Source organism: Microcaecilia unicolor, chromosome 7 (assembly GCF_901765095.1).
Source record: "Microcaecilia unicolor chromosome 7, aMicUni1.1, whole genome shotgun sequence".
Classification (NCBI taxonomy): Eukaryota; Metazoa; Chordata; class Amphibia; order Gymnophiona; family Siphonopidae; genus Microcaecilia; species Microcaecilia unicolor.
This window is the reverse complement of record NC_044037.1, coordinates 193,393,090-193,411,833: the sequence shown is the minus strand read 5'-3', so window position 1 is coordinate 193,411,833 and position 18,744 is coordinate 193,393,090. Positions and strand designations below refer to the sequence as shown.

The following is an 18,744-nucleotide window of genomic DNA, read 5'->3' as shown; positions in this document are numbered from 1 at the left end:
TCTTTTTGGCGAAATGCCCGGAGTACCAGCTTTGTGCCCAAAGCTAAGGAAGCGGGCTATAACTGGACATGGTCACATCTTATTTATTTATTAGAATTTATTTATCGCCTTTTTTGAAGGAATTCACTCAAGGCGGTATACAGTAAGAATAGATCAAACATGAGCAATAGGCAATTACAGCAGTAAAAAAATATTCAAATAACAATAAAAAGTATGGCATAGTATACTACTTACAATGTTAACACAATATGTAATAGAACATTTTAATTGACAGTGAAGGGTAAAACAACAATGAAACATATAGATAGGTAAGAGAGTAAGAAGAGTTAGAAAGTAAGGTGATTAATTTAAAGAAAGTTGCACATGAGAGCAGAGATGGCTTAATATTCTCAGCTTCTCTTCTCTTCCACTGTGTGACCCAGACGTGCTTGTTTGATTCACAGTGGGCCCAAGTGAGTACAATCTTGTACTAATTCTAAGGTAATCCAGGTATCCAGGAAACCCACCAACTCAGCATCCTTCACAGATTCAGGAAATCCCACAAAATAAAGATTATTTCTCCGAGATTGGTTTTCTAGGTCTTCAATTTTATCTGCGCATTTAGCAAGCTATGCTTTAAGTGCTGCCAGCTCGGTCTGTACCTCACCTGATCTGTCCTCTATTATGCTGAGCCTTTCTTCGTAGGTCATGAGATGGTTGCCAAAATCCACCACCATTTTGGAGAGTGAACTGCTCATGTAAACCACTGAATTCACCTTTTAATGCGTGCACAACTGATTCAGTAATTTTGTGTACTAATGCAGGGCCAACTGTCTTTGCTTCTTCTGCACCCTTTGATATCTTGGGTCCATCCACGTGAGTAGACTTCACCATGACTTTTTTCATCGACTTTCATGTCATCTAAGTAGGGTGCTTGCAAATGTATTTGTCCATAGAAAAGCTGAAGCACAATTCAGGTGGACATAAACACTGAAGAATCTAGACTGATTAGGAAGGATTGTTAGAGAACATAGGAGCTCCTGCAATATGCAACCGTCCCAATCAGAATATGAAGTGATCTCCCAAGGCCTTTAATTTATAAAAATATTTTTGACTTCTGGTATTGTTTTAAATTACATTAGAAAGTAATGGGTTGGGTCAGTAAATAGGCTCAATTGCAAGTGTTGCACGTTCCATTCAGGAAGTCCTTGGCTCAATTCCTCAGTCCAGCTTTTGGGTTTTTGTTTTTTGTGCTGGTTGAGGCTGCTGTGGAAGCTGCCTTCATAAATCTCTTTGTGTGAGGAGGAGTTTCAGTCTTTCTACAGTAGTGTTACCTAGTGGCCAGACTTAAGATACATGCATAATGAATTCCAGATGAAGTCATGGTCTATGGTTCTCACTGAAAAGTATTGCGGGAATGGATAGGTTATATGCAAGGGAAAAAAAGGCTAAAAATGGGGGGAAACCCCAATATACTTGCAAATGAACCCTGAAAAGATTCAGGTTCTGATCAAGCTACAACTCCAAATGAGTACAAGAAAATGTCTGGACCTCCCAAAAAACGAAATAAGGACGGTTTATCTAATTGTTGCCTGCTAAGATTTCATCAGTGAGTAATTCAATTTCAGACTGAAAAATTATCTTGCTATAAAATGAATCTAAAGGAATCTAAAATGGTACAGAGCCCTCAGACCTTGGTAGAAGGACCCTCTATGACAGTGGTTACTAAACTGTACATTGAGACACTAAGTGGGGTTCCATTATTAGTAGATGGTGTCATAGACCTGGAGGTTTGTATGGGGACTGAGTGAAATTCCTGTTAAACTGGAAACTCATGCAGAGTACTGGGGTATGTGAGTGCACACTGACACAGCGTCCTGTGCTGACTGCTGCCACTGTGGCCAACACTTCTGTTGCTACTGCCCTTGTGTTTTGGATAACTGGAGGAGGAGGAAGTGGATCAGAAAGGGAAGAGTAGAAGCATTTTGTTTACATCACCATCTGGAGTCATCTACATTTTTTAAAGTGTTAAAATGGGGTTATATTTGATAAATGTTTGGAACAGCACTGCCTTATTGGAAAAACTAACATTTTTACCCATTTGGGCTCCTTGTATTGAACGCAAAAGTGGGCTGTTTATAGTGCATCTTGCAATGCATTAAATATATGATCCAAAAAAACAAAACAAAAAACTACAGAGCATCCCACTATATTCATGAGGAAGGGCAATTTCAGAAACATATTTCCACTTTTGTTATGTTGGTACATAATGAACACAGTATTCTTATTAAGCAGGAGTTATAGCATACAGTAATAAGAACAATTCATTCTGGACTGGCCTGTTGGCTCAATGACTGTTCTGTACACTGCTATGTATAGAAGGTCGCTGGTTCAATTCCTGGATTGGATCCTTCCTGGGGATGCTGTGGGGACTACTTTCCTAGTCCCTGGAGAGTAGGAAGGTCATGATAATCATTAAAAGAAAGCACCTGATGGTTGGAAGCAGAGCCTATTATACCAGGTTTCAGAAGGAGATCTGGTGCATGGCTCTTGGCCTCAGGACTATTGTTGCAATGACCAGACTACAAACAGTGGGAGGGAGAGTCTAATATAATAGAGGGAAAATTCCTGATTCATTGTGAATGAAGATGTATCCCAGGACTGGTTCTGACTGAGCTGGCAGGGACCAATAAGAAAGCAAATTACTTACCTGTAGCATATATTTTCTATGGACAGCAGGACAAGTTCTCACAAGTGAAAGACGACATCTCACAGAACCTGATGTGAGAAAAAAAGCTGCTATAGCTTCAGACTTCTAGAAGCTTTCAGGTCTCACCTGTATAATGTGCTTGTGCGTGCTCCACTGTGCCATCCTCAGCTGCTATACTGCTTGCTAGCATACAACTCCTGGTAGGGGGAGGGGAGAGAGAGCATATGAGGACTTGAATCTTGATGTCCATGAAGAATTCTGGCCTGCGAGCCATAAGTTCGACAAGCCTGTTGTAAACCCTTTTTGACACAATCGATATAGTATCATTGTGCATTGTGCAGCATGCCACATGCATAGTTGCATGTTACAAACTTCTAATGACAACTTCCCTGGACTATGAATAGATAGCTGAAACTGTTGCAAAATTTAACTGAATCCAGTGTGACACACAAATCACATTAATTTCAGTAATTATATCTATTTATACATTATGGGAACTGCTACGTGCACCACAATGGCGCCACAGCAAGCCAATCTTTTTGTAGGTAAATATATAACTGGTTGTCTATGTTTGGAGGCCAAGTAGAAACATATTGCAAGTCTATTTTATAAAGACATATTGAGGCATATTTTCAAAGCACTTAGCCTTCCAAAGTTCCATAGAAACCTATGGAACTTTGGAAGGCTAAGTGCTTTGAAAATATGCCTCAAAGACTCCTATGTATAATTTATACAACTGTCCTACAAAACCTGCACAACTTGCAGCTAAAATACAGCCCTATCTATTTATTTACACCTGCTCCCAAATTGGTGTAAATGTATATGGCTGAACTATGCATGCGTAATTAATAACCTATTATATACATACTTCATAACTTTGTCCATGCTCTAACCAAACTATGCACATGGAAATACCAATACCACAGTCATTTACCCCTTTGATGCCAGAATTGGAAAAGGCATTTCAGAATGGTTACCACAACAAATCTTTCGGATATTACTGATACAGCAATGATATCTTCATAATTTGAACTGAAGCAGAAGAGAACCTTAAACATTTCTACATCTACTTCAATCCATTCCATCTCACCATCAGTTTCAAAATGGACTACTCCATGGAAAATGTTAACTTTTTATAGACTCAACCAGAAATGGCCACCTACAAAACATTTATATACAGGAAACCAACTGACAGATACATCTACCTTCATAGCTCCAGTTTCCATCCATCACACATAAACATTTTTTTTTTTTACACAGAGCCAAGCTACAATATACCATCATATTTGCTCAGACCTTCAGGACAGGAATAAACATCTGAAAACTCATTTGAAGGATTCTATCAACCCCAGTGTTGTACAGTAATGTAGCTAGTTACTGTACTTAAGTATAAGTTTTGTTACTTTTACTTGTAAAGAAGTACAGGAAAAATTTGCTACTTTTACCAAATTAATAATTTTACAAATTTCTATTACTTTTACTTAGTTACTTCTGATGCTTGCAGTTAAAAGTAAAAGCGGCAGAGATACTTAAATGATGATTCCTCAGTAAACTAAATAAAACAGCAAAACATGGAACAGGAGTTTGCCATTGCAAACCTCACCACACAAACAGTGGTTCATCTCATCTTAAATTTTGGAGCTCAGGAAATACAGCCTATGAGAACAGTAGAGCTGCCTGTGCTTGTTGAACTGGTTACTAGTCTCCAGTCAAACAAAACTGTGATGACTTTGGTCACTTTGAAGCGGAGATGAAACTGAAGCTGGTTACAATTCTTGGTGAACAGACATATGTCTCTATCACAACAGACTGCTGGACATCCCATGGAAAATTTTGCATTGGCATGACTGCTCACTGTAATAATAGTCTGCTTGTCTGGCCTTAAGACTGAAGAGTTTCCATACATTTGACATTCTTGTATCAGCTCTTGAAGAGTTTGAATATCCCGTTCGTGTGATTTGCGGGCGCCTTTAGCGGACATCATCTTCTGTGCATTTGACAAACTTGTCCATATACCCCCAAGCTGGGAAGCTGAGAAACAGCATGAGTTACCACTATAGGTGGGAGCACCAGAGCAGTTTGAGTATTTTCAAACTGTTACTATTTGCCTGTTTCAAAGGTTCAGTGGAATGTAGAGGAGGGAGGCTTGAAAGTCCTGGTTTCAATTAATTTGTTTCATTTGACAGATTGTTTTGGAATCCTTGCAAGATATGATTAGAATTTGGGCTATTCTAATGGCTACATTCCAGATTGACTTGGATAAATCCTTGGTTCTGAAGTCTTACTTTAGAACCAAGAATTCTCTTTATTGTTGGCAAAATGTGCAGGTGTTTTCTAAACTTCAATCTAAAGTACTTTCTCTTGGTTCAACTTTTTTCCTTAAATATCCATGTAAGTGATTTGCTATAATAATACAGATTATGTGGTTTTTGATTCTGCACAATTGGACTCAATTCTTCAAGCTAGACAAGATTAGATGAGCTTTTCTAATTATGGGGTGCATGATTTACGTCTATGAAGACAGGCAAGTTATAAGACTTATTCCATTTTTTCCTTTAGTTTGCTTGTTGCATTTTTCTTCCTCTCCAGATAATGTAGGCTGGAAGTTTTAATAGTGAGAAGGTAATTTCTTTAGGTTTGTTGTGTAAATCTGAATGATTACCTGTCTATTTTAAGTCATCTTTATTGTGCTGTATATACAATTATTTGAAATCTTCAATGAAAAAAAAAAAAGAGAGGGCAGCCTCTTATAATCTCATCTGTATGTCCCTCAGAATCTTGTGAATGAGCACTGTCATTTCTTATTTGTTTTTTTTTTTTTTGGGGGGGGGGGGGGGAGGTTAAAGAATAGGGGGGATATCTAACATTTCTGTCCTAGGCTCTTCCTCCATCTCAAATTTAAATGGAATGGTGTTAACCATTTCTATAATAAAATCTATGAAGGGGAAATTTTCTGAAGAAGACTTTCTCCTTTTTTATGGAAGAGAGGAATCTGATGAAAAGTCAATCAAGGCCTCCTCTTAAAAAAAACCTCTATTGGATCATAATCTGAATCACAGGAGTGCTTTGACATAGACCCAGAAAAATATGGGTCTGTAGCTGGGCAGAAGTAAAGGCCTTGGTGATGGCAGCCCTTGACAATGAACATCTAGACCCTGTTGTCATTCAATGCTTCAGGGAAGCTTCCTCCCTGTAACGCACCCAAAATTGAAACTGAGGAGGCTGTCATCAACTTCAAGTCCCTAGAGGCCCCAATATTGATGAAACACCTATAGACACAGCATGGGTCTTGAGGATTGGCTGCATAATCCTTTAAATCAAAGTTAATGCTGTCAAAGCTGAAGCATCATGTTGAGCCAGGTAATGAGCTAGCCACTTGTCATTCTTCTATTGAGCTCCTTCTCAAGTTCTGCCAAGGTTGAAGAGGACAGAGTATATGAGGCCACCTCCTCAAGAGTCACTTGAGGAATTTGGTGGCATGATCTTGCATCTTTGAGGCTGTTTCACACATTATGACAACAAGGAGAACAAGAGTGCTCCATCTGATGGTGCCTTGTGGATAATGTGGCTGTATCTCTGAAGTCTTGACATTATGCCCCAACAGGACTGATGTTAAAGCTTCTTCACCTCTGCTTGATGCACAACACTGGTAGCCTTCAATGTTGAATAAGAAGCTAAATGAGGTATTGTCCAGTGTTTATCCTTGTGACTTTTATTGATGATCAAGGTCGAGGGAAACAGATGACTTCTTGACATCAATGCATCCCCAGTGTCTGGTACAGCTCCTGGACCCTTCAGGATCAAAGCCTCTGATGTCAATGATGCTGGATCAAAGTTAAAGTGCCAAGATCCTTTCTCTTTGTTCTTCACAGCCACAAATATCTACCTTTCTCATGTGGAAATGATATTTGGGAAGCTTGCCAGGTACCCTTGGCCTGGATTGGCCGCTGTTGTGGACAGGATGCTGGGCTCGATGGACCCTTGGTCTTTTCCCAGTGTGGCATTACTTATGTACTTATATGAGAGGGTATGTGAACTGGGACAATGGCACTGCAAACACCAGTTAGGAGTATCTGCTCTGGTTATGGTCTTGGTGTACTGCTTGCATTTTTTTTAAATAGTTGCTAGAGCATTTTCTGGGATATGTCACTGAAAAATATAGCCATAATGAAATGAAATGGCTTGATTTTCAAAGACAGAAGGCCAGCTGGGATGTCCCAACACCAAAAAGGGCTGTGGCAGACAAATATGAAAAAATGAAAGAATACTTTGAGATGGCTGAAAAACCTCAAACAGAATTAAGGGGAATGGAGGCCCACAAATGTCTCACTGAGACATGAAAAAGGAGGCAAAAATAGAAACAAATTCACTTGAATGACTGTGATGAAAAGTATCCCTCTTTTCAGTAAAACAAGTGTCACGACTGTGGTTGTGATCCCTCTCTGACTCACCTTATGTCCCGATGGTCAGCTGCTGAGCTGGCTACTGTCTGCATTGTTTCTTTCCTGTGTGTTTCAAGCCTCACTTTGGGTTCAGTGTATTTCCTGCCTCTGTCCTATAGGGTTCCACTTCCTGCGTGTTTCAAGCCTCACTTTGGTGTTCAGTGTGTGTCCTGCCTCTGTCCTGTTTATAAGGAAGTGGTGCACTTTCATTCAGTGCCCTTGCAATGCCAAAGGTCTTCAGGTTAGTCCATGTGCAGTGTAGCACTTCTGCCTTGTTCAGTCTGTGTGCCTGTGGGCACTTCTGCCTTGATTTCTTGTTGCTTTGTTCATAGCCTGTATGCCCGTGGGCACTTCTGTCGTGATTCCTTGTTTAGGGTGACTGTGTGCACTACTGTTTCTATTCTTCTCAGTCTGTTTGTGTGCTAGGTTCAGCCTTCAGCCATAGTTCTGTTGTTTGCATGTGTGGGTCAGCTTTGTATCCCGCTTGTGTCTGCCCTGTTTGTCTCCAGCTCCAGTTCCCTTCCTGCTTGTGTCTGCCCTGTTTGCTTTCAGCTTCTGTTCCTGTCAAGCTTATTTGAGTATCCTGAATCCTGTTCCAGTATCCTATTCCAGCCAAGCTTGTTTGAGTATCCTGAATTCTGCTTGAGTATTCTGAATCCTGTTCCAGTATCCTGCATTCTGTTCCAGCCAAGCTTGCTTGAGTATCCTGAATCCTGCTTGAGTATCCTGAATCCTGTTCCAGTATCCTACATCCTGTTCCAGCCAAGCTTGTTTGAAAATTCTGAATCCTGCTTGAGTATCCTGAATCCTGTTCCTGCCAAGCTTGTCTGAGTATCCTGAATCCTGCTCCAGTCAAGCCAAGTCCATTCCTGCATCCGGTTCCTGTCAAGCCAAGTCCGTCCCTGCATCCGGTTCCAGCCAAGCCAACCTTGTTATTCCAGTCCTGCTTGGGGGGGGGGGGGGGGGGGGGGTTGCCTCCTGCTGCTGTTCGACGACAGTAGGCCAAGGGCTCACGTTGTTCCAGAGTACATGACTGTTTGTTTAAAGCCTGGGACCATGACAACAAGAACTACTGAGGAGGACCTGTGAAAAGACACATCACACAAAGTATGGAACATGCATGCTTGACACTCTAAACGTTTTTAGAAATTGTCTGGAGCTACAGAAGCTTTTTTTCCTATGCCAGGCTCCAACAGCTGATGTCACCCATTTGTGATGGAATCCTGCTTGTCCTTGGAGAATTAATTTTACAAGTTTAAGGCAAGTTTTATTTTGCAAAAAAAACAAAAACCAAAATCCCAGCCTATTTGCTACAAATTTTACCAACATAAGATTCACTTACCAACAAGAATTGTCCATGCTGGGAGTTCTTGAAAATTTCGCTCAATTAGATATTTGAGAACGTCTATGTGAAAGTACAGAATTGATAAATGAACAATGTTGTTTCTTAAGCTATCTGTTTTCTTCCAGTTTGCACCAATTGACAACAAATACTCAAGAGTATCAAATGCTCCAGATGTAGCTGCAAGTAAGAGGGGAGTGGACTGATACCTATGGGGGAAAGATAAATGTACTTTAATAAAATGCAAAGCAATAAAACAAAGTGACATAACACCACAGAGCACTAGTTACAAAAACATGAGCACAGAAAATAAAAGTTCCATCAATTCAGGAATTATACAGCAGAACATTCCAATATGAGTATTATGTACATGTGACAGGTAATTTTATAACAAGGCACCTGGTTTAAGAGGATAAGTGGCTATGTAGACACTACTTGATAAAGACAAGTAGGCACCTGCTTGCCTTTATAATATCTTAAATGGCAGAAATCATGCCTGCTTTGGGGGTGCAAACATTTATACCTGCTGTGGAGCTCTGCTGTAAATCTGACCCTATGGGGGTCATTTTCACAGCACTATGCAACTTTGTAAGTCTAAGTGCTTTGAAAATAAGCCTCCACACCTTTTAAGTACAGGCATAGATTAGCTTATTTGATCATTTATACACATACTTGCAAACTCCACCCCTGTTCATGCCTACTAATAAAGTATGCGTTATCATGTCATGCGGCATACTTTTACAATGGTTGATATTTTATAAAAGATCATTTACACACATATAGGGCCACATATGTGCAAAAATGACTTCATAAGATTACTTCCAAAGGGAAAGGGAAGGGAAATGGGACTTGATATATTGCCTTTCTGAGGTTTTTGCAACTACATTCAAAGCGGTTTACATATATTCAGGTACTTATTTTGAATGTACTACTACTACTATTTAGCATTTCTATAGCGCTACAAGGCGTAGGCAGCGCTGCACAAACATAGAAGAAAGACAGTCCCTGCTCAAAGTAGTTGCAAAAACCTCAGAAAGGCAGTATATCAAGTCCCATTCCCTAAAAAAGCTTTAATATAGTAGAATTTGCCATACATAATCATTTCATATAATTTTTAGCACATTTCAAAGACACAAGAAGATTTGTTTAATGCTATTTTTATTTTTACCTTTGACCCCTTCGATGCCAGTGCACAAAAGCTGGTCTAAATCAGAGTTGGCAGATTCACTACAACTACATGCTGTCACTGCTGAGAGCTTATAAATTACCTCTATTTTATTCCACCTATGTTGTTATTTGCCTCCAACGTTTTGAGAATACCACCAAGTTCCAAGTAATCTGAATAGAAATTGTCTTTTTACTTTTTTTTTTTAGCTCTTCTCCAAGTAGGTGATATACAACTATTAGGTATGTTACTTTTTATTTTATGAATTAAAAGAAAAACTAGGAGAGGACCAGTCTAATACTAACACCAAGGTAACCAAAAAAAAGTTTAGTGAAAAACTTTTTTTTTTTTTTTAAAGAAGGGGATTCAATGCAGATCTGCGTTTTGGTGCCCAAGCGTCTGCTTCAGGACTCAAACCCCAAAGAAACACAGTGTCTTCAACGAGTAACCAATTTCAGCCTGAATAATATGTAAACTGAAACAAGAGCTTTCCATGTTGGTTTTTCATTAATAAGAAAAACATTGTAATTTGATATTATAAATTCACTCTACTTGAGTTTCACCTAAACTGAAACATAAAGAGCCTGGTTTTGCATAGGCCATCTACGTAGGAAAGGGATATCCAAACTAGGATGTGAAAAGTATTTTACAAAAGGCTTGCTGAACACAGGGACTTTTATAAACTATGTATTAGGCCATGGAAGATATATATGCACACATACACTGCACTGTGAGCAACCATTTTACAAAAATATACATTGAAGGAAGCTATTAGGGCTAAAAGAAACGCCTTCAGAAAATGGAAGAAGGAACCGTCTGAAAATAACAAGAAACAGCATAAGGAGTGTCAAAGCAAATGCAAGGCGCAGATTAAGAAGGCCAAGAGGGAGTATGAAAAAAAGATAGCATTAGAGGCAAAAAAACATAGTAAAAATTTTTTTTCGGTATATTAAAAGCAGGAAGCCGGCAAAAGAATCGGTTGGGCCGCTGGATGACCGAGGGGTAAAAGGGGCGATCAAGGAAGACAAAGACGTAGCAGAGAGACTGAATGAATTCTTTGCTTCGGTCTTCACCGAGGAAGATTTGGGTGGGATACCGGTGTCGGAAATGGTATTTCAAGCGGACGAGTCGGAAAAACTTACTGACTTCACGGTAAACCTGGAGGACGTAATGGGGCAGTTCGGCAAACTGAAGAGTAGCAAATCTCCTGGACCGGATGGTATTCATCCTAGAGTACTGATAGAACTGAAAAACGAGCTTGCGGAGCTACTGCTAGTGATATGCAACTTATCCTTAAAATCGAGCATGGTACCGGAAGATTGGAGGGTGGCCAATGTAACGCCCATTTTTTTAAAAGGCTCCAGGGGAGATCCGGGAAATTATAGACCGGTGAGTCTGACGTCGGTGCCGAGGAAAATGGCAGAGGCTATTATTAAAAACAAAATTACAGAGCACATCCGAGGACATGGATTACTGAGACCAAGTCAGCATGGCTTTTGTGTGGGGAAATCTTGCCTGACCAATTTACTTCAATTCTTTGAAGGAGTGAACAAACATGCGGACAAAGGGGAGTCGGTTGATATTGTGTATCTGGATTTTCAAAAGGCGTTTGACAAGGTACCTCATGAAAGGCTACAGAGGAAATTGGAGGGTCATGGGATAGGAGGAAATGTCCTATTGTGGATTAAAAACTGGTTGAAGGATAGGAAACAGAGAGTGGGGTTAAATGGGCAGTATTCACAATGGAGAAGGGTAGTTAGTGGGATTCCTCAGGGGTCCGTGCTAGGACCGCTGCTTTTTAATATATTTATAAATGATTTAGAGATGGGAGTAACTAGCGAGGTAATTAAATTTGCTGATGACACAAAGTTATTCAAAGTTGTTAAATCGCGACAAGATTGTAAAAAATTACAAGAGGACCTTACGAGACTGGGAGACTGGGCGGCTAAATGGCAGATGATGTTTAATGTAAGCAAGTGCAAGGTGATGCATGTGGGAAAAAAGAACCCGAATTATAGCTACGTCATGCAAGGTTCCACGTTAGGAGTTACGGACCAAGAAAGGGATCTGGGTGTCGTCGTCGATACACTGAAACCTTCTGCTCAGAGTGCTGCTGCGGCTAAGAAAGCGAATAGAATGTTGGGTATTATTAGGAAAGGTATGGAAAACAGGTGTGAGGATGTTATAATGCCATTGTATCGCTCCATGGTGTGACCGCACCTTGAGTATTGTGTTCAATTCTGGTCGCCGCATCTCAAGAAAGATATAGTAGAATTGGAAAAGGTGCAGCGAAGGGCGACTAAAATGATAGCGGGGATGGGACGACTTCCCTATGAAGAAAGACTAAGGAGGCTAGGGCTATACAGCTTGGAGAAGAGACGGCTGAGGGGAGACATGATAGAGGTATATAAAATAATGAGTGGAGTGGAACAGGTGGATGTGAAGCGTCTGTTCACGCTTTCCAAAAATACTAGGACTAGGGGGCATGCGATGAAACTACAGTGTAGTAAATTTAAAACAAATCGGAGAAAATTTTTCTTCACCCAATGTGTAATTAAACTCTGGAATTCGTTGCCGGAGAAAGTGGTGAAGGCGGTTAGCTTAGCAGAGTTTAAAAAGGGGTTGGACGGTTTCCTAAAGGACAAGTCCATAAACCGCTACTAAACGGACTTGGAAAAATCCAAAATTCCAGGAATAACATGTATAGAATGTTTGTACGTTTGGGAAGCTTGCCAGGTGCCCTTGGCCTGGATTGGCCGCTGTCGTGGACAGGATGCTGGGCTCGATGGACCCTTGGTCTTTTCCCAGTATGGCATTACTTATGTACTTATGTACTTATTCAGAACAATGGCATCATTTGAGGCCATGAAAATGTTTAGTGGCATTTTTATATTTAGAAGCAATGGCTTCTGCTACCTACATGTATACGTACCATATGTCACAAAACTGTATGTCCAAGAAGGACCAATTGCGAAGCTGAATTACCTCTTGCTACTGTATCCAATGCTCCAACCTCTTGATCACATGACGTCACACACATCTGATTGCATACCAGATACCTCTCGTTATTGAATATGATGCTCCTGCTGCTCAATGACGTGATGTCACATGGAAATGTCAGCATAAACTGAACTCATTGGTGGTGAGTCATGCTCCTTGGGCGAGATCCTTAGGGGCGAACTTCACTCTGTTCGAAGGCTTTAGTTTTCCAGGTACAGACTCTTTAAACCTTTTCCCTTTCTCTTTTGGTGTCCTTCTACTTTTGATTTTTTGGTTGTGCTCTATTCTCCATTTCCCTTATTCTCCTGTCTCAAGTGTTTTTATGTCTCCCTTGAGACCTGTTCTCCCCATTCCCTCCTATTGAGGTCATTGATCTCTTCCCTTCACCTTTCCTGCAAAGAGTTCCCGATATAGGACTCTGATCCACTGTCTTTGGTCTAAACAGACCCTGGGTCTGTCTTCTGGCTTTTCCATCGGCTTAGTGAACTACAGATCTCTGCACTAGAAACTGTCTTTTATTCAGTCACTTCTCTCAGAATACCAACTACAGCTTCTTTGTCTAACAGATACATGGTTCTGTATGGGTGAAGAGTCTCTCTTATATCAATGTCTCCCTTCTGGTTTCTTAGCATTCTCCTCCTCCCACTCTTTGCATTGGGGAGGAGGGACAGCTCTCATCTTCCTTGCTAGTTTTTCAATACAGGAGCTTCCTCCTGGCTCTTTTTCCTACACTGAAACTCTCTTTGTGAAGATCCTGATCCCCTTTGCACTGTACATTCTTATTTTCTACTGTCCCTAGGCCCCTTCCTCTGCTGAACTAGATTTTCTCTTCCAATCTTTTGCTGATAACACTACTCAATTTCCTAACATTCTCATTGTCAGAGATTTTTAACACCCACTTTGAGGATTCTAATTCCTACCGTTCCTCTTTCTTCTCTTCATTTCTAACTGATCTAGGTCTTTGTCAGTTCATATACAGTCCTACCCATCTAGCGGGCCACACATTTGATTTAGTCATAGCCCCCATTCAGTCTCTCTTCCATTTAAGCTGTTTCTCCTCTACTCCTGTCTCGTGGTCAGACCATTTGTTTTTGTAAACTTCCATCTGCATATTCTGACTCCCTTGGTTTGGGCACCTAAACTTGTTTAATTCACCAGACACATATATAAACTGGATCCTTCCCAATGCCCCCTATTAAACTCTGCTTTTCCTCAACAATTTCCCACCTTGGTAATAAATCAAAATATAGGAAAGAAAATAAGATGATACCTTTTTTATTGGACTAAATAAATCTTTTGATTAGCTTTCGAAGGTAACCCTTCTTCTTCAGATCCGAAATAAGCAAATGTTAACAAATATCAGAATATAAAGTGAAACACAGAGGCATCCTGCCTATCAGTAACACCAGCTAGGCGGTGCACAGACTATACAAAAAGAAATTGGAACGATAGAGAAAATAAAGACATTGAATAGAAGAGGAAAGGCAGGGGGACCTACAATATTCAAGATAGGAAAATGGGAGATAAGGGGATACACATGAGGGCAAGGACAGGCTCAGAGTGGCCGCTACATTCTTTCCACTTCTTTTTTACATTTTCTTGAGCCCCCTTGTACCATCAACCAAAACACAGGGATTAAAGCCTTTATCTATGCTGACAACATCCTTCTTCTTCACCTTCCCATCAAGATTATCACCCCACTACAACTCTGTCTCCAGCAGGTTGCCACCTGTCTTTCCAAAAACATGCTGGTGCTTAATAAGTGAACAGTGACATGCTAGATAATTGGGGATCTTTCCCCTACTTGTAACCTCTTCCACTTGCTCAATCTCCCTATTTCACCATCTACATTTTTCCATTATCTTGGAGTTATTCTGGACTCCCAACTATCCTTTCACTCTCACATCTCAAATGTCTTGAAAATTGGGTTTCACACTCTTCATAAAATTAATTCTTTACCCTCTTATCTTGACACTAAGGCTCTTCACACTCTTCTTACCTCATGTATTGACTATTGCAATGTCATTTATGCAGGACTCCCCCAATCTTAACTCAAACATATTCAGATTCTCCAGAATATGGCAGCACGCATTATAACTAATTCTAAGCACTTTGATCATGCTTCACCTTTACTGGCCCAACTTCATTGGCTTCCTATTTTTTATCAAATTAGGTTTAAGATCTTAGCATTGGCACACAAAGTTTAATATATTAACACTCCCCCTTACTGGTCTTCCTTAATCTCACCTTATACCCCCAAGTAGATCTTTGTGTTCTCCTGATTCCCACCACCCGGTGCTCCCTTCCGCTTGGATTTCTCGTTGGAAGTCTACCTGTCACTCTGCCTTTTTCTTTTTGGCACCTTCTTTGTGGAATTCTCTGCCTCCCAGCCTCCTTTGAAAAGTATGAAACTGAACTAAAAACATCCTTATTCAAACTAACCTATTTAAGACATTTACACCCCTCATTATCCCAAGTTATATTCAAGTTCAGTGTGGTCAACTGAGATTAAGTGGGCAATAATGTGTACAACAATGAACTTACAATACAGTCAATATTTGAAGTATTGACAAATAAGAGAAGATACAGCATGCACTATTCAGATAAGTAAGGACATAGATCATAAGTAATATGCAAGATAATATGCAAGTTAATTAATCCTGGAATTCATAAACCATTGATAAGAAACTGTGAATAGAAATATTTTTTAACATCTTACAAACTGCGTGCAATTATGTTGATGTCTAGTAGATTTGGGGAGAGCGTTTCAACACTTTCTGCCCTGATAAGTGAAATCTAATGAAAGAACCAAATTGTAGACAACATTTTTACAATTTGGAAAGTGGAGTTTTAGGTAATCCCTGACTCCAAGGAAAGCATTATGTAGGGACGTTCACCAAGATGGTGCATGTAATCTGGGGTCAAGCCGTGCAAAATTTGGAAGATGAAAACACAGAGTTTGAAGGCTAGATTTAACAGTGATGCTCTTTCAAAGCATGGAACTCTATAAATAAATTGAGACACTATATTTTGTGCTGTTTGGAGCATTTTCTGGATCCGCTCCTTGCAATCTGTGTAGGTGACACTGCAATAGTCCATTTGTGACAAAAAGCTGGGACTGTATAATGAGTCTATGGCACTCCACATTAGAGTTCTCTGGCTATCGGTCAAATGTCATGGAATACTATCTTTCACCTCTCTCCACTCATTACCATGAATGACTGGCTCATTCCTATTTATACTGGCATTCTTTTCCTGCTTTTTGTATCACTATTTTTTAAACACTTTGTCCTACTGGTTAGTAAAAGCAGCATATCAAGAATAAACATAAAACTCACATTTATGGCTTTTTCAGGTAGTTTTGAACACCACAGATATATGCAGAATTACTCCCTCAATTGTTCCTCCAAATCCTAGGTCCAAATCGGCAGATTGGTAACACTTATTCCATGCCTCAGAGCAGGTGAAAATGCTGAGAGCAAATTTATTTTAGAGGCGTACATGCATTTGTGTTGTAAAATAGGCAATGTGTGTATACTTTCAGGTCCACCCAAACCATGACCAGAATACATCCCTTTCATAACTGTGCATGCTGTGGACCTATACATATGAGCAGCAGCTCTTTTAAAATCAGTACTTACCTGTGTGTGGCCATTTACATGTGCAAATCAGCTTTTATATGTGTAAATGGACCTAACCCTTCTAAAACCACCTCCAAAACTCATATGTTTCTAAAACATAGCCTTAAAGTCCTGTAGACCACTCAGACTAACACAGCCTGTCCAACTTACTCTGCAGTTGTTTCTGCTTCCAGCAGAGCAGGTTCTTTTCTGTGAAGTGCCCTAATACAGTTAATGTTACCATAGAATGCAGCATAGTGTATGGGCATCCATCCACGCTGGTCAACGGAGTGATAATCTGCCTTCAGAGCTAGAAGACAAGTTAGAGTTTCCAGGGAGCCAGACAGGCATGCCAAATGTAGAGATGTAGGACCTAAAGTGATGGACAAAATGTTGACTTAGTTCCATAAAGACTCTTCCACAGATGTTTCTACAAATAATCGTTATAAAACAGACTGATCAAAATTTATTCATTGGGCTCACAACAGCTGATTTGACTGCATTGATATCAAATTTACAAGACAATAGTCTTACCAGATCACTTATTAAAAAAAATAATAAAACGAGGAACGATTATAACCTCTACACCCTAATTCTATAATTTTGATACCTAAATATAAGCACCATTTGCACACTAAAATTAAGGAATACTAGCACCTACGTACATGAATCTAACATTCAAACATTTAAGTGCTATGTGCGCACTCAGCGGTATTCTATCATGCGAGTGTGAAAGTTGCATAGTGAACAAATGCAAGGGGTTGTTCCCAGGGGAGGGGCATAGGCAGGCCAACATTTTACGCCTGTAGATTATAAAATACTGTCATTCACGTGCTTAAGTTTTACGTTTCGGCATATGCATTTACGCCTGCTATTTGTCATCTCAAAATATATGAGTAAAACATAAAACTTAGATTGTGAGCCACTGGGGACAGGAAAAATACCTACTGTACTTTTATGTAATATGCAAACCACTTTGGTTGTACCACAGAAAGGCAGTATATCAAGAATCTCAAACATAAGAAACAGAGAAAAATGTAAGTAGATAAAGAGCATATGACCTATCCAGTCTGCCCATCCATGCTATCTACTCTCCCTATCATTCCCTTAGAGATTCTATGTACTTGTCCCAAGCTCTCTTAAATTCAGATACTGTTTTTGACTCCACCACTTCCACTGGAAGGTTGTTCCACAAATTCACCACCCTTTCTGTAAAGAAGTATTTCCTTAGGTTACTTCTGAGTCTACCCCCTTTCCCCTTCATCCTATGTCCTCTCGTTCCATAACTTCCTTTCAGTTGAAAAAGACTAACCCTCTGTGCATTTATGTCGCATATCTCCCCCCCTTCCTTCCAAAGTATACATATTGAGATCTTTAAGTCTGTCCCTATGCACTTTATGATGAAGACCACTGACCATTTTCGTAGCTGTCCTCTGGACCAACTCCATTCTGTTTATATCTTTTCGAAGGTGCGGTCTTCAGAATTGTACACAATATTCTAAATGAGGTCTTATCAGAGTCTTAGACAGGGGCATTATCACCTACTTTTTTCTACTGGCTATTCCTCTCCCTGTGTATCCAAGCATCTTTCTAGCTTTCGCCGTCATCGTTTCACCACCTTAAGATCATCACATATGATCACACCCCAGTTTTGCTTCTCTTTTGTGCACAAAAAAATTCTTCACCCCTTAAATTGTAACGTTCCCTTGGGTTTTTGAAGCCCAAATGCATGACCCTGCATTTTCTTAGCATTAAATCTAAGCTGCCAAATTCTAGACCATTCCTCTAGGCTCGTTAAGTCCTTCTTCATGTTATCCACACCATCAAGGGTGTCTACCCTATTGCAGATTTTGGTATCATCCACAAACAGGCACATCTTACCAGACAGCCCTCCAGCAATATTGATTACAAAAAAGCATAAACATGGACATGGCATAAATGGTTGCACCTAAATGCAGGCACATAAATATTGACTTATGATAGTGTAACCCCGGTCTCATTACTCACTCAGTTCTGGGCACCAGCTAGCCTGTCATGGGTCAGGGGAACCCCAAGACAAGGATCACAAGGGAAAAAACCCTCTACCATCTGATAACACTTCTTTTTCACTCTTTATCAAGGTCTTAGTCCTAATTTACTGAGATGGGCGCAGGCTACGGCCAGATGAAAAATCTGGAAGGCCGTAGGGTTTTGAGCTGGGGTTTTATTTCTATTTAATCTATCATCTCTTTTCTTTATCAGTCTGCGAGTACATGAATTCCACTCTCACTCAAAGAAAGACTCTAGTCCAGAAAGTTATGCAAAAATAACCAAACTTTACTGAACTTCTACAACAGGCAATTCAATTCTTCCTTGACGCACACAGTCAATTTATAATCCACTTAATGTCAGATGCAAATTATAATCCAAAGCAATTTAGAGATATGGTGTATATTCTCAAAGGCAAATTATAATCCTACAGTATATACATATTTACAGCTTCTCCT

The 18,744-nt window shown here is 40.0% G+C and overlaps 1 protein-coding gene across 1 annotated transcript in view; it reads right to left on the bottom strand.

Annotated features, from left to right (window-relative positions):
- The window catches only part of ANKAR (ankyrin and armadillo repeat containing), a 210,743-nt gene that overhangs the window by 130,787 nt on the left and 61,212 nt on the right, over positions 1–18,744 (bottom strand). The window contains exons 8-9 of the mRNA XM_030210379.1: positions 16,430–16,631; positions 8,474–8,682 (exon numbers count right to left, since the gene is read on the bottom strand). Coding sequence (XP_030066239.1) covers positions 8,474–8,682; positions 16,430–16,631 — 411 coding nt within the window. The remainder of the gene's footprint in view (positions 1–8,473; positions 8,683–16,429; positions 16,632–18,744) is intronic.